General features: G+C 40.9%; 1 protein-coding gene across 1 annotated transcript in view; it reads left to right on the top strand.

The window, feature by feature from the left end:
• Positions 1-17858, top strand: part of tenm1 (teneurin transmembrane protein 1) — a 728712-nt gene that overhangs the window by 621554 nt on the left and 89300 nt on the right. The window contains 2 exon segments of the mRNA XM_034181415.1: positions 4410-4497; positions 16501-16697. Of these exon segments, the coding sequence (XP_034037306.1) occupies positions 4410-4497; positions 16501-16697 (285 nt within the window).

Raw genomic sequence — 17858 nt, 5'->3', positions numbered from 1 at the left:
CCTAGAGAAGTCGTGTGGCATTAACTCAGATGAAAGTTGAAGCAACTAAGTTGCAATAACTTTAAAAAAATCTATGCAAATTGTTGCATAAATGTTTCTCGTTGAGACAGCAGTTCCTTTTTTACAGTGTACAAGACATTTTTGCAGACATTAGCATGCACGCTAACTTCCACTAACTCAAAGCAAACTTACAATGGTGTCAAATTTGTCTCAATACCTGAAAATGCACAGAGGGTGATCTACAAATATTAAGCTGTAAATGTTTCTGATTGATTGATTGATTGATTGATTGATTGATTGATTGATTGATTGATTGATTGATTGATTGATTGATAGAGGGGCTTTCTTGAACATGTGCAAATTGTACGTAAGGCAATAGGATCTTAATAATTAATTAAACAACTGCAAATTATAAAGAACACAATGCTCATACGGCTGAGGGTATTTTAGCATTTCATTATTTTTTAATCTCTTGTAACAATGACAACCAGTAAAAAGCATTAAGGTTGCAATTGACTCTGTCCATTCCTTTGGACGTGTGGCAGTGATGCTGTGTCACATTTTGGTGCCACATCTCTCACTGTGGTCACAAATCCCAGTCTCATGCTGTACAGCAAGAAATTGTTCAGTATCTACTTCTTCATCTTTGAAAAGTAACTGAAAGGGAATGCATCTGTAAAGTCATATTCCCATTTACATATGTTTAGAAAAAGTATCTCTGCCTCTTTCATTAGATAGCAGCATGCTGTCATGACCTCACAGCATGGGCACCAGCAGAACAAAAATACTGCCCGGCTGAATCAATAGTCCCTCTGTGGTCAGCAGCACTGTGCTGAGTTCAAGTGCTGATAGAAAATAAACTGCCTCTAATGCATCTGTGATAGAGAGTGGGCAGCCATGTTGGATGGAAACATCAATGTCATATGAGTTATTTATTGTTATATGTTTAGGATTGCTAGATCTGTGTGTTTTTTTTTGTTTCTCATTGGGGATCACACGAAGGACTAAATATCATCCTGCTACATAGTATGACGGCAGTGTCATTTATGGAGGATACCGTCAGCAAAGAGCACTTGCCTCTAACACATAATCAACATATTCAGAAGCCTGACAGGTTGATATGGGTATAATCTGATGCAGGAATAAGTAAGTTCAATTTGTGAGGGGACGCATGAAATGTCATTTCACAACAGCTACAGCAATGTGGTCTCAGTGAGTATTTACTTTGAAACAAAGCATTCTGAATGGAAAATAGCAACATCTCTCGTCAGTCTAGCACAGTATATGCAACTAGATTTTGCTAATCAAACAATCATTCCCAAAAAGCAACATCAATATGAGCTGTGATGGCCTGCACAATCATATAAAAAGCAGGTCATGTCCATAAAAACAGCCAGCTGGCAGACTGGAAAAACAACAAGACAAAGGTGGAATGTCACTATATAGTCCTTGCTGTAATAAATCTAGGCAAGGAGCCCGATGCGGAGAACAACAACAAAAAGCAGGAAAAAAATAACTAAATTAACTAAAAATGATGAAATACAGGATGTGATTAGGCACACGGCAATCAGTCTAAAAACATCTCCAGTCTATCTGGGGGGGGAGCAGCAAAGTTATCCAAACGATGGTCAGAGTTCAGTAACCAGAGATTCTCATACCACTGAGTCCAAATGGAAGATGATAGGCAGGAGTCCAGAATGGCAGGAAAGTAGTATTACAGTAGTGTTCAGAATAATAGTAGTGCTATGTGACTAAAAAGATTAATCCAGGTTTTGAGTATATTTCTTCTTGTTACATGGGAAACAAGGTACCGGTAGATTCAGTAGATTCTCACAAATCCAACAAGACCAAGCATTCATAATATGCACACTCTTAAGGCTATGAAATTGGGCTATTAGTAAAAAAAAGTAGAAAAGGGGTGTTCACAATAATAGTAGTGTAGCATTCAGTCAGTGAGTTCATCAATTTTGTGGAACAAACAGGTGTGAATCAGGTGTCCCCTATTTAAGGATGAAGCCAGCACCTGTTGAACATGCTTTTCTCCTTGAAAGCCTGAGGAAAATGGAACGTTCAAGACATTGTTCAGAAGAACAGTGTAGTTTGATTAAAAAGTTGATTGGAGAGGGGAAAACTTATATGCAGATGCAAAAAATTATAGGCTGTTCATCTACAATGAGATCCAATGCTTTAAAATGGACAAAAAAAAAAAAAAACAGAGACGCGTGGAAGAAAACAGAAAACAACCATCAAAATGGATAGAAGAATAACCAGAATGGCAAAGGCTCAGCCATTGATCAGCTCCAGGATGATCAAAGACAGTCTGGAGTTACCTGTAAGTGCTGTGACAGTTAGAAGACGCCTGTGTGAAGCTAATTTATTTACAAGAATCCCCCGCAAAGTCCCTCTGTTAAATAAAAGACATGTGCAGAAGAGGTTACAATTTGTCAAAGAACACATCAACTGGCCTAAAGAGAAATGGAGGAATATTTTGTGGACTGATGAGAGTAAAATTGTTCTTTTTGGGTCCAAGGGCCACAGTTTGTGAGACGACCCCAAACTCTGAATTCAAGCCACAGTTCACAGTGAAGACAGTGAAGCATGGTGGTGCAAGCATCATGATATGGGCATGTTTCTCCTACTATGGTGTTGGGCCTATATATCACATACCAGGTATCATGGATCAGTTTGGATATGTCAAAATACTTGAAGAGGTCATGTTGCCTTATGCTGAAGAGGACATGCCCTTGAAATGGGTGTTTCAACAAGACAATGACCCCAAACACACTAAACGAGCAAAATCTTGGTTCCAAACCAACAAAATGAATGCCTCACAAATGTGAAGAAATCATGAAAAACTGTGGTTATACAACTAAATGCTAGTTTAATGATTCACAGGATTGCTAAAAAAGCAGTTTGAATATAATAGTTTTGAGTTTGTAGCGTCAACAGCAGATGCTACTATTATTGTGAACACCCCCTTTTCTACTTTTTTTTACTAATAGCCCAATTTCATAGCCTTAAGAGTGTGCATAACATGAATGCTTGGTCTTGTTGGATTTGTGAGAATCTACTGGTACCTTGTTTCCCATGTAACAATAACAAATATACTCAAAACCTGGATTCATCTTTTTAGTCACATAGCACTACTATTATTCTGAACACTACTGTATGTGATGTAGGATGAAAAACATAGCAACTTGGAACACTAGAGAGCAGGGCAGAACCTACTACAATCTGGCAACTAGGTTATGATCTAACAGTGATTGTGAGAGATGGGGAGTTCCACCTCTCAGAAGCAACAATTTATTTGCTGCAGTCAGGTAAAACGTGTATCCCCTTGGACTTCTGCAGTGGCTTGAGTCCTCAACACTGAGATATCTCGGTGATGGATAAGTGTGCCACATGGCCACACTGTCATAACTGACATATCTTCACAATCCAAGTGATACTCCTTATCAGTGTCTCCCTAAGTAACCACTTGTTACTGCTGTCACATCTTTACCTGCTTTTGGTACAAAACTAAATATTCCTGCATTTGCTGTGGGAGTTCTCATTAGAAAGGTGAAGAGTACATCTTCCAGTTCTTTGTGAAGCTTGTGCAAAGCGGAGTTATCAGTGCCAGAAACTGTGGCCATGAGGAATCTCCAAAATTGTACAGCATGTAAGAGTAAATGTGTTGGCATTGAAAACACACCATGAAATCAGCATAATTCACAGCTGCTATTTGCAAGAGCCGGTGTTCATGTCCAAAATACCAGGATGACCCCTACCTCTCGCCAATATGGGAGGCAACATGAATCATTAGACAGTCTACATGTATACAAGTAAAGACTGCCAGAATTCAATGTCATATATATAATACCAGATTTATAGCATAGCCTACTAACTATATTTAATTTTACTACTAGTCTACATACTAAATTACCTATACTACAATTACCTATACTACAATCTTCTCCTGTGATGTCTTATCCTTCTTATGTCTTATTATTTATTATATTATATATACCTTTTTCTTGAGCCGCTTGGGTGGGTAGGGAGAGTTCCCATGGGATAAAAAAGCCATCCGTGGTTCTCAAGACCAGACACTTACGTAGCTCTACTGTACTCTTTTCTACTCTCCTATTTTACTCTTCTTTTTTAGATATTTAGATATACCTTTATATACTAGCATAGTTCCACCTTAGAATTGGAATATAATATATAAGATATACCTTACTGAATTTCATATTTTTCAATGTATAGTTTCTCTTCATCTTTGACTTCCTGAAAATAGTTGTGTAGGAGATCCTTTGTCAAATCTGTGTGCAAGTGTTGTAGTACATTTTTAGGTACCTCAAACACTGTTGTTGCCACTTTAGAGTGCTTTGTAGTTGTGTGTGACATGTTCGTTTTTCAATGCTCCACAGGTGTCGACCAATGGGGAGATATCCATAATCTCTGGAGCCCCTACGGACTGTGACTGTAAGATAGACCCCAACTGTGACTGCTTCTCTGGTGAGTTATCAGTCCACCCAACCAAAACACAAGTATCCATGAGAGTAGTACTGAATACCAAAACAGTATTAGATCATGCTTTTAAATGATAAAGTCCCCAGTGTTAAAAAAATAAAAAAATAAGCCACATTATTTTAATACAAACACCATTTCTGAATTTATATAACTCACACTGAATCTAGGCGTAGTAGCCAAGGGTTAGTGTGCTTGTTTTGAGTTCACTGTTTCAGACCACCCCTGCTCATTCTCTATGCAATATGAAGTTGTGTCAGGGAGGGCATCTGGTGTAAAACTTGTGCCAAATTACAATGCAGATCCATCTCAACTCTGCTGTAGTGACCCAGAGAGAAAAAAGGAAGAAGCTGAAGGAACTTACTATATAATTCACACTGATTCTGAGTTGAAGTAACACTTTTGATGTTACTAAAATATAAAATTTTTAACCGGGTTAACTTCCTAACACAGAAAGTGTTACTATATGACAAGAAAGTGTATTTTTAACACTTGAGAGAGTATGTTAGCAGTGTTCAGATTTAAACGCATAATTGTTGTGGGGCATTGTGGAATTCCACTCACAAAAGTCTCAAGTTGGGTTTGAACAAGAGGTTTTCAGGGTTTCGCATGGGCCTGATGACCTGAGACCCAGTGTCACAGAAACTAACAGTCTGCCCCTGAAAACAATTGGTCCGCCCTGCCTCCACTGCGCATTTTATATCTCTGAGACAGAGTCTCTTCACCCAAAGCAATCAAATGCATTAATGGGATTATTAACCATCAGATGACAAGGTAAAACCTCTTAAATTATTCTAAAGTGAGTTTTAAGCAGAAACGAGGCGATACTTGGTGACGCTTTGAAATGGCCAACGCGCAGTGAACACATCAGCTAGCAGCTCGTGTAGCCGCGGCGCTCTGATCGCTTCTTCCCAGTGTTGTATAAAGTACCGGAAATTCACACTTAAGTAAAAGTACAGATACCCATTAAAAAATGACTTTGGTAGAAGTTCAAGTCACTAATTGAAATGCTACTCAAGTAAAAGTCTTAAAGTATCTAGTATTTATTGTATTTAAGTATGACAAGTAATGTACAACTAAATGTACTCAAGTGTTGAAAGTAAAAGTACAAGTAAATGTTAATAATCAAAAACGGACTTTTTTTTTATAAAAGTTTATCTAGGCTTGTAAATGACTGGTAGTATTAGTCAAAATACTGAAAATTGTGCACATCACACAAAAACACTTCAGAAACAAGGTTTCAAAACCTAAACGAGAGTAGGCTACTCACTAGGTGTTCACAGGAAACAGTTATTTATTTCTATATATATTTATTTATTTTCATTGTTACATGGTTTTATCTTTTCTGTTGTGTTTTGTTTCATTATGTTCTTTTTGTCTCTTTCTCTAAAATTGTATTGTAACATTATTAGCTTATTATTATTAACTATTATTGCCTATTATGTAGACTATTATTGTTGTTGCTATTATTAATATATGAATAAAAATACATTTTAAAAATTACAATTTGACTCTTTTATGACAACGAACGCTGAGCCATTATACAGAAAACAAATCAACACAAACGTGCTGATGCGAACAGCTTAATGCTAACTTTAACACTGAAAACGCCATAGACATGCTAACGCATTAGCATCGGTCCCATTTTTAAGTTATAAAATACATCTATCAACTGTTTCAGAAGACCATAACAGGTCGGTTTAACATAAAAATATTAAATATTACTCACAGACATACAAGGGTAGGCTGAAAAGTTCTAAGGCTCACTATAATGCAGTTAATGCATTACTCCTTCATGAGGAGCCTTAGAACTTTTCAGCCTACCCTCGTATGCTCTTCAGGGTTTTAGTGGGAAAAAAAATTAGGATAAAGCGAAATTAAACAATGAATCCACAAATCGTAGATTGAAGCACTGCTTCGATCTGTGAATCACTGCTTCGATCTGTGAATCACTGTTTCAGTTGGTTCAAGGTTCAAAGCAAAGCCGCACTGCAGAAAAGTTGATTACAGACCCACTGTAGGTCTGTAATCAATGCAGAGAAATGATCATTTTCCTGACAAAAATATCCCCCAAGTGCGCAACTGCAAAAAAGCCTATCAGACATGCCTCATGACCAGTGTTGCCAGTTACTTTGAAAAGTAATCCAATTACTGATTACTGATTACTCCTTGAAAAAGTAACTTAGTTACTTTACTGATTACTCAATTGTAAAAGTAACTAAGTTAGATTACTAGTTACTTTTTTAGTTACTTTTCCCAGCTGCCGACAACAACCCTCTGCCACCTCAACATGACAATGATACCTGTTTTGCCAAAAGTTACTTTATAGTCACCCTTTCTTGACTTCAATGAAAATAAATACTTGTTTATAAAAAGTAAAATAAAGACCTCTTTCTTGACCTCATATTTAACTGTTGACAGCACTGTAACAGTAAAACTTGCAATTTCGAACCTACATTGTTTATAAATGTAACTATTAAATTCATTCTAGCATTTTTCTAACATTTAAATTCTCTCTAAATATTTTACTTGTCGAAATTAATATTATTTTAAGTAGTATTAGTAGTTGTAGTAAAAAAAGGCTTCAAAACTGGACCGTTAATCTAGGGGTGTTGTGAGGGGGGCACATCCCTCCCCCACGCCCCCATTCCATCTGGATTCGCCCCTGCTTTGGCGTTTGAGCACAAAGAATGGATAACATTTATTTATGCAGAAAACGTGACCAGATTTACAGGTAAGAAAGTTTTATTGTGTTTTCACATCATGTGGTCCTCAGAAAGAGAGTTTAGGTGCATTTGAGTGGAAAATAGTGTTAGTTGTTGACGCGTCGCGGAGGATCAGCTGTTTTAACGTGCAGATACGGAGCAGCTCAGCTCAGCTCTAAATAAAGGAGGAAAAAAAGTATAAAAATGTCTTTGTAAGCTCAGTGCAGCTGTGCTGATCACCGCGCTTTAAGAGGTGACGATGAGTCGAGCAGCTGCAAAAAACCGCGGATGATAAGCTCACAGCTCACTGAAAGTGGGCAGTTCAGTCGAACCCCGACCTCCTGCCCATAGACCAAGTTTAATGCTGCTATCGACCCACAATGAAAAATAATAGTAACGCACAGTGACATGGAGAAGTAACTTTAATCTGATTACTGATTTGGAAAGATTAATGCGTTAGATTACTCGTTACTAAAAAAAAGTGGTCAGATTAGAGTAACGCGTTACTAAGTAACGCGTTACTAAGTAACGCGTTACCGGCATCACTGGTCATGACAAATCGGCCTGACTTCGTTGCAGTCACTAATTGTCTTCTTCTTCTTCTTCTTTGTCTTTCGGCTGTTCCCGTTAGGGGTCACCACAGCAGATCAATCGTTTCCATCTCACCCTGTCCTCTGTATCTTCCTCTGTCACACCAACCACCTGCATGTCCTGTCTCAGCACATCCATGAACCTCCTCTTTGGTCTCCCTCTTCTCCTCCTGCCTGGTGGCTCCATCCTCAGCATGCTTCTCCCTATATACTCTGGGTCCCTCCTCTGCACATGTCCAAACCATCTCAATCTTGCCTCTCTGACTTTGTCTCCAAACTGTCCCACCTGAGCTGTCCCTCTGATATGTTCATTCCTAATCTTGTCCATTCTTGTCACTCCCAAGAGAATCTCAACATCTTCAGCTCTGCCACCTCCAGCTCTGCCTCCTGTCTTTTTGTTAGTGCCACTGTCTCTAAACCATACAACATAGCTGGTCTCACTACTGTTTTGTAAACTTTCCCCTTCACTCTTGCTGATATTCTTCGGTCACAAATCACTCCTGCCACCTTTCTCCACCCACTCCACCCTGCCTGCACTCTCTTCTTCACCTCTCTACCACACTCTCCATTACTTTGAACAGTTGACCCCAAATATTTAAACTCATCTACTTTCACCACTTCTACTCCTTGTAACTGCACTATTCCACTGGGCTCCCTCTCATTCACACACATGTACTCAGTTTTGCTTCTACTGACTTTCATTCCCCTTCTCTCCAAAGCATATCTCCACTTCTCCAGACTAGACTCAACTTGCTCTCTACTCTCACTACAGATCACAATGTCATCATAGTCCATGGGGACTCCTGTCTGATCTCATCTGTCAACCTGTCCATCACCACGGCAAACAAGAAAGGACTCAGAGCTGATCCTTGGTGTAATCCCACCTCCACCTTGAATGAGTCTGTCATTCCGACTGCGCATCTCACCGCTGTCACACTATTCTTGTACATGTCCTGCACTACGCTAACATACTTCTCTGCCACTCCAGACTTCCTCATACAATGCCACAACTCTTCTCTTGGCACCCTATCATAAGCTTTTTCTAAGTCCACAAACACACAATGTAACTCTTTCTGTCCTTCTCTGTACTTTTCCAACAGTATTCACAGAGCAAACATTGCATCTGTAGTGCTCTTTCTTGGCATGAAACCAAATTGCTGCTCACAGATCTTCACCTGTTTTCTAAGCCTAGCTTCTACTACTCTTTCCCATAACTTCATGCTGTGGCTGATCAGCTTTATGCCTCTGTAGTTACTGCAGCTCTGCACATCACCCTTGTTCTTGAAAATAGGAACCAGCACACTTTGTCTCCACTCCTCAGGCATCCTCTCACTTTCCAAGATTTTATTAAACAATCTGGTTAGAAACTCTACTGCCATCTCTCCTAGACATTTCCATGCCTCCATTGGAATGTCATCTGGATCAACTGCCTTTCCACTCTTCATCCTCTTCATAGCAGCCCTCACTTCTTCCTTGCTAATCTCTTTTACTTCCTGATTTACTCTCACCACATCATCCAGCCTTTTCTCTCACTCATTTTCTTTATTCATCAACTCTTCAAAATATTCCCTCCACCTTCTCAGCACACACTCCTCACTTGTCAGCACATTACCATGTGCATCTTTTACCACCCTAACCTGCTGCACATCCTTTCCAGCTCTGTCCCCTTTGTCCGGCCAATCGGTACAAGTCCTTTTCCTCCTTCCTTACTATTCATCTTCTTGTACAGCTTGCAATATGCCTTTTCCTTTGCTTTTGCCACTTCTCTTCTCGCCTTACGCCGCATCTCCTTGTACTCCTGTCTACTTTCTTCATCTCTCCGACTATCCCAAAACTTTTTTGCCAACCTCTTTCTCCTTATGCTTTCCTGGACCTCTTCATTCCACCACCAAGTCTCCTTGTCTTCCTTCCACTGTCCAGATGTCATACCCAGTACTGCCCTACCCTCACCACATCTTCAGTACTTTCCAGTTGTCCAAAACTGCTTCCCCCCCAACTAGTGCTTCTCTCACCTGCTCGCTAAATTTCACACAACAATCTTCCTCCTTCAGCTTCCACCATCTGATCCTTTGTTGAGCTCTCACTCTCTTCTCTTCTTTACCTCTAAAGTCATCCTACAAACACCATCCTATGCTGTCTAGTGACACTCTCTCCTGCTACCACCTTACAGTCTGTGATTTCTTTTAGCTTGCATCTCCTATAAAGAATGTAGTCCACCTGTGTGCACCTTCCTCCACTCGTATATGTTACCCTGTGCTCCTCCCTTTTCTTAAAGTAGGTATTCACCACAGCCATTTCCATCCTTTTTGCAAAATCAACTACCATCTGTCCTTCCCCATTCCTATCCTTGATACCATATCTACCCATTACTTCCTCATCACCTCTGTTCCCTTCACCAACATGCCCATTGAAGTCTGCTCCTATCACCACATCTATCATGTTTGGGCACACTCTCCACCACCTCATCTAACACACTCCAGAAATCTTCTTTCTCCTTCAATCTCACAACCTACCTGTGGGGCATATGCACTGATGATATTCATCATCACCCCCTTCAATTTCCAACTTCACACTCATCACCCTGTCAGACACTCGCTTAACCTCCAACACACTTTTAACATACTCTTCCTTTAAAATGACCCCAACACCATTTCTCTTCCTGTCCTCACCATGGTACAACAACTTGTACCCACCGCCGATGCTCCGGCTCTTACTTCCCTTCCACTTGGTCTCTTGCACACACAATATGTCTACCTTTCTCCTCTCCATCATCAGCCAGCTCTCTCCCTTTACCAGTCATACTACCAACATTCAAATACCCCACTCTCATTTCCACCCTTCTAGTTTTCTTCTTCTCCCGCTGTTCATGGCAGCGTTTTCCTCCTCTTCTTCGTCGTCTTCGCCCAGCAGTAGCCCAATTTCCATCGGGACCCTGTTGGCAAATAGCACAGGTGGTGGACGTTGTTAACCCGGGCCGTGACCGATCCGGTATGGGAATTCGATTCTGAGTCTGCATAGTTGGGTTGGCTTGATTTACGCCGGATGCCCTTCCGACGCAACCCTCCTATTTATCCGGGCTTGGGACCGGCACTCAGAATGTACTGGCTTGCACACCCCATGTGGCTGAGTTAAAGTCACTAATTGCTGTCTGGAGCAGTCACTAATTGTCTCTGGGTGAAAACACGACTTTTTTTCGTGTGTGTGTGTGTGTTTTTTTTTTTGTAATGAGTAATGGCATATGGCACATAGAAAATGTATCAGAGTAGAATTATGCAATTACGGTGGAAATGTAGTGAAGTAAAAGTGAAAGTAAGCTGAATTTAAAAATGAATTTAAACTGAATTTAAAAAACTCAAGTAAAGTACAAAGTCTCCCAAAACGTACTTAAGTACAGTAGTGAAGTAGTGAGCACTTCTCCTTGCTGAGATAATCCATCTCACCTCACAGGTGTGCCATATCAAGATGCTGATTAGACACCATGATTAGTGCACAGGTGTGCCTTAGACTGCCCACAATAAAAGGCCACTCTGAAAGGTGCAGTTTTATCACACAGCATAATGCCACAGATGTCGCAAGATTGAGGGAGCGTGCAATTGGCATGCTGACAGCAGGATGTCAACCAGAGCTGTTACTCGTGTATTGAATGTTAATTTCTCTACCATAAGCCATCTCCAAAGGCGTTTCAGAGAATTTGGCAGTACATCCAACCAGCCTCACAACCGCAGATCATGTGTAACCATACCAGCCCAGGACCTCCACATCCAGCATGTTCACCTCCAAGATCGTCTGAGACCAGCCACTCGGACAGCTGCTGAAACAATCGGTTTGCATAACCAAAGAATTTCTGCACAAACTGTCAGAAACCGTCTCAGGGAAGCTCATCTGCATGCTCGTCGTCCTCATCGGGGTCTCGACCTGACTCCAGTTCGTCGTCGTAAACCGACTTGAGTGGGCAAATGCTCACATTCGCTGGCGTTTGGCACATTGGAGAGGTGTTCTCTTCACGGATGAATCCCGGTTCACACTGTTCAGGGCAGATGGCAGACAGCGTGTGTGGCGTCGTGTGGGTGAGCGGTTTTCTGATGTCAATGTTGTGGATCGAGTGGCCCATGGTGGCGGTGGGGTTATTGTATGGGCAGGCGTCTGTTATGGACGAAGAACACAAGTGCATTTTATTGATGGAATTTTGAATGCACAGAGATACCGTGACGAGATCCTGAGGTCCATTGTTGTGCCATACATCCAAGAACATCACCTCATGTTGCAGCAGGATAATGCATGGCCCCATGTGCAAGGATCTGTACAAAAATTCTTGGAAGCTGAAAATGTCCGGTTCTTGCATGGCCGGCATACTCACTGGACATGTCACCCATTGAGCATGTTTGGGATGCTCTGGACCGGCGTATACGACAGCGTGTACCAGTTCCTGCCAATATCCAGCAACTTCGCACAGCCATTGAAGAGAGTGGACCAACATGTTGCACTGCATGAGGCAAATGGTGGTCACACCAGATACTGACTGGTTATCCCCCCAATAAAACAAAACTGCACCTTTCAGAGTGGCCTTTTATTGTGTACAGTCTAAGGCACACCTGTGCACTAATCATGGTGTCTAATCAGCATCTTGATATGGCACACCTGTGAGGTGGGATGGATTATCTCAGCAAAGGAGAAGTGCTCACTATCACAGATTTAGACTGGTTTGTGAACAATATTTGAGGGAAATGGTGTATTGTGTATGTGGAAAAAGTTTTAGATCTTTGAGTTCATCTCATACAAAATGGGAGCAAAACCAAAAGTGTTGCATTATATTTTTGTTGAGTGTATATCACTGAGACAGATGATCACTGAAGTGCAGTTCGAAGCAAAATTGAGGTGATCAGCAGTGAACCGCAGCTAATGACGCATGCGTGCAATGAAGGCAGAGTGTACTGATTTTAGGGGGACTGTTCAGTCTGCGACACCGATAGGAACAACACAGCCAAATAGACCCAAAATATCTTGTCTTGTCTGCATGTGCTTTATTGACTTAAGGGATCATGTGGGTGCTGATCATGAATGCGCTAAAGGACAGAGTGCACAAGTTTGTGGATGGATCATGAACAAAAAAGCAAAGAAAGTAAAGAGTGTGTGGCAGTAGCCAAAGATTTGGATGATAGTGCGAGTCTTAAACAACACATGGAGCCACCTTCAATAATGCAAGAGTTGCCTACACAGCACTCACTCACTGTCTCCCCATCATCCTCTTCCTCTCTCTGGTCACTTTTTCTCACTCTTCAGCTTTCTCAGTCATTAATCAACTTTGTCAAATGCTGTAGAGTACGTTATCTCATATGAAGAAGCAAGTCTCGTGTTTCGAAATGAGTAATGCCCACAGCTCCCAGGTCCCCAGATAAACTAACATCAGCTTCCTATGTGAAAATTTGCTTTTCCCCTACACTATTTCCTAACACTGATGAGTTAATTAAGAGACAGGATCAATATAGTGTCAGTCAATTTGAATATCCACTGCCTGGTTAATTCTGCTATGAGAGTTGGTTTAAACCTATGATGGTGTTAATTAGTACTATTTGAAGTGGGGCCATAAGTATTCACTGCAGAGTTAATTTTACTCTGCCAAATCTATGGTATTGAAGTTATCTGAAAACTTTTGAGTGTGTATAAGATTGAAAAGTACTTACATTTGAGAATATATCTGATCATATTATGTTAGATTCCTAATTTGGGTTATTTCAAACATAGAACAAAACCATGTTTTAAAACATATTTCAGTTTAATAGGGCAGTGCAGTCTCGTTTGAACCCTGCACGATGATGTGGGATTTGACCACTTATGAGGACAGCCACTCCGGTTGCGCAGTATATACACAACATAACTTCACACGGGAAAATGGTGCACTGTTTTGGTTTTTGGCTGCAATCACCAAAGCAGTAAAGAAATGGGGGTTTTTTTCGGTTCCCAGCAGAGAAGGGAAGATGAGGCAAATGTGAGAGGTCGTGTCAGTAAGTGTTAGCTTACACAGCTAACCGAGTAGCTACGTTCTCTCCCCTGCACAACTGCTTCGACACGTTATAAACACTGCAACACACGTCCACTTTCCACCCACATCGTCACTTTTTCTTTGCATTTTAACTTTGTTTGCATGTAATTTGCCCAAAAACTCAGAGAAAGTGCTGTGTTTCTGTCCCCGGAAGTACAGATATTACGTCACATGCGTGATATTTTACCCCTTTAGCGCCGGTCTCAAATGAGACTGTGCAGTTTGTCAGAAGGCTTGATATTCCCGCTTGAGTAAATGCTGTTAACCTTTCTACTGAAATTAAAGCAGAAAACACCACCAGTAAACTGTAGATGTTAGCTCACTGGCATTGCTTTTGCAGTGAAACAAACACAGTGCCATGAGGGTATCATTTGCATTCAAATAATAATAACGGAGTGACCCATGTAAAAGGCAAAATATGTGTTTGTATGAGTGGTGGGTGTGTTGTATTCATGCAAACACTTCTCCTTATCTGTACAAAATATAAACATTATAAAAACGTAAATCCTCCATCTAAGGGCCCGGTCCCACTGGTGTTTAGGAGGATTTGTGTATGGATTGCGCACAAAATTGGCTCATATTCGCTTAACATCCGCAGTATGCGTGAAACATGCTTGTATGAGTCAGCCGACACCCGCACACGTCCGCAGTTATCCGCAGAGGCATGTTTTTCCGTTACCAGGATTTTTGAGCTGCACAAAATTTTGGCTGCAGATGACATCCGCCTTACATACTCCATACATATTCAATACATACTCAATCTATGCGCTATATATTCGCCGTCATCTACTGATATCCGCAACTGATAGTGATTTGCGGTTTGGCAGCGGACTGGGACAGTGTGTAAAACGAATACTTTGCATGCCCATCATGTCCACATCACGAACGAAAAGAAGTTGTAGCAACTGCATACAGATTAGCCACGAATAAAGTGTTTTTATTACGTCTGCTTTGCATCTGATTTGCGGCGGACGCAAATCAGATGCACTGTGTTCACAGCTGGACGCCAGTCTTTGTTCTACCGGCTGCCACACGCTCTGCGCTGGATGCTGCCTATATAAAATAATTATTTTGTGGCGGATTAATCATTTTATTCTGCAAACTGGCTGTTGAAAATGGCTCTAATCACCTCCTGAATCACAGAGGAAGCTGCAGCTGGGCCATTTGCGCGCATGTACACGAGTGAGCGAACGGCTAACAAGCTGCAGAAAGCATTTTGAGCCGTCTAAAAAGGTAATTATTTGACTTTTTTACATTGTCAAGGCTTGATAAAACAGTTGCGTGTTTTTTCCTTCTTGTCTGCAGCTGTTACAGTATTTATTTATCTATGTTTACAACAAATTTAATGTCTTGTTATAATCGTTCAGACGAGCTGCACGCTGATGCGATCCGCTGATGTCACCACTCACCCTGTTTACTGCTTGTTTACTCCAATCAACTTGTCCAAGTCCAGCAGTTGCTCCAGAGCCTGTATTGTTGGTGTGAATAGTGATGCTGACGACCCGAGTGCGCTTCTTTTATGACCGCAATGCAGATGCCGTGCATGCGCAACATGTGCGCGATGCATTCATAATACACCCGTAATACTGCCGTGATAATCACAATGCGTCGGATCAGTTTCCTCACTACATGCATTATATTACCGTGATTGTTCATCATATATTCACTATACATTATTTATATCCGTAATTCATACTGGGACATTTGTCATTTTTGTCCATTTTGTTGTGGACGACAACGAACGCCGTACTTTGTGTACTCAATTCATGCACAATTATCCTCTCCCCAGTGGACCGGGCCCTAAGTTTGAGTGGGAATAAGCACATATGAAACATTTGTAATCCATTCAGTTTACAGCTGGTGAGAGAAAAGGCTCTCTTGTACTCACTGGATGTTGTAACTGGTTTTTGTATCATGGAAGGACACCTGAAATGGAAGAAAAAGAAGAGGGAAAGGACCAAACAAATAAGCAGATGTTCCTTTGACAGTTAAGCCATTCTTTTATTGTAAGTGTCAGAGGATGTGATTTTATCATTTAATTCTGCTCCATAAAATTGGCCTCTTTTCCATTCCAAATGGATGGAAGTGTCTCTCCCATGCCACAAGCCAATGGGCTGTAACCATTCCTATTTCGTGGGATGCACTTTGCATATTTTCAATCATGTCTTGCTGTTAACAGATGATTACTCTCTTCAGAGGCTTTCCGTTTCCATCCCTCCATCATAAACACTCACAGCGTCTTTGAACGTGCACACGTGAGCGCGCACCCACAAATAGAAACAGACATGTACACACACACACATTGCAATATGCACGTGTACATAATGCACATGCTGTCAAGCGATAAACTGCCACCCTGCTGCCTGCACAGGCCAATCAGGGGCCTTGGGCCCACTGCTGACAGCATCTAAAGGCCTTCACCCAGTTGTTGTCCAGCTGTGCTACCACAGACACATGAATGCATTCAGTCACCAACCATGCCTGATAAGCTACAGTATCCCGACTTCTCTGAGACCTGAACCAAATGATAACCACTAAAGCGGCACCATGGGCATTCTGCACATGTTAAATTCCCTTAAACAGTCATTTGGATTTCTCTGCATCTCTGCAACTGCTGACTACAACGCTGTAATTTTGTCAACTGATTTCACTTCAGGTGATGGAGGCTATGCCCGTGACGCTCGCCTTAAGGCTCCCTCCTCTTTGGCTGTGGCCCCCAATGGAACCCTGTACATTGCTGATCTTGGAAACATCCGGATCAGAGCTGTCTGTCCCAATAAGCCTCAGCCCAGCCCAGCAGGACTAATGGAGATCAGCTCCCCACTGGATCAGGAGCTCTATCTCTTCAGCCAGGTACAAAATGAGTCCTGTCATTCAAACATGTTGTTGACTGATTGGGTGTCTACATGAAGTAAAGTATGTAAGGCAAGCAATTGCACATGTTTTGACTTTATTCACTCACTTGAAGATATTACAACAGAAGAAGAATTAAGTCCTACACAGTCCCTCAGTCACATGGGTGAAGGTGCTATTCCTGGGATACCATAGCAAGAAGTGAATTAGAGTCTATGACTCCCCCTGGAAAAAAACAACCAGTCTATTGCAAGTTACATCCCCAGCCTGGGACCTGTTCATACTTGGGTGGACTTGAACAGTGCAGAATGAAGAAAATTGTTTTTTTTCCCCCTCAAAATTCTACTCACAACACCTCAAAATCGCAACATGAAAAAAGGTTATTATTATTATATTATTTTTTTTTTTTGAAATTTCTGGAAAAAAAAAACTCTTTTGAGTTTTAACACAATTGAGGCTCCTTTTAGCCAAAATGCCCTTATTTAACATCTCCCAGGGCAGTGTGGTGGTTTGTCTCATTTCTTCAGGATCGGGAACAGTGTGAAAGTGGCCTAGGAAAAGTCATCTCTCATAACATCTCAATGGGCATACCCCAGGGCTCCATACTGGGATCACCGCTGTTTGGTCTCTTTATAAATGATCTGCCTTTGATTTTTGTGGTGTCCGGTGTCAACTTTATGCAGACGATGTTGTCTTTTATGCTCCCGCACAGACACCAGAGCAGAGTTTTATTTGCATTCATGGCTAAGGTTAGTCTGTCGCTTTTCAAAAATGAATTGGTTCTCACTAAAATAGTTGCCATGTGCTCTTCCATTAAATCACAAAATTTAGAACAGAATTTTCAAATACTTTTGCAAAATGACAAAATGCAATGGGTAAATGAAATTAATATTTAGGTTTAGTTCTTAATTCATAACTAAAATTTGATGGACACATAAAGAAGATATCGAAAACAATACAAAGAAACCGAAATTGTTTTAAAATGATCAGACATTAAGTTATTATTATTATATTATTATTATTATTATTATTATTATTAAGTTTTGATAGTTTCAGTAATTTGTGCTTTCTTAAATATTTTTCAAATGTTACCATAATTTGGTTCCAGAATCACTCAATACAGTTGTGCAGAGACCAAGCAGCAGTAGGATAACATGAGGC

This window comes from Thalassophryne amazonica, chromosome 11 (genome assembly GCF_902500255.1).
Source record: "Thalassophryne amazonica chromosome 11, fThaAma1.1, whole genome shotgun sequence".
Taxonomy (NCBI): domain Eukaryota; kingdom Metazoa; phylum Chordata; class Actinopteri; order Batrachoidiformes; family Batrachoididae; genus Thalassophryne; species Thalassophryne amazonica.
This window is presented reverse-complemented; position numbering and strand designations above follow the sequence as displayed.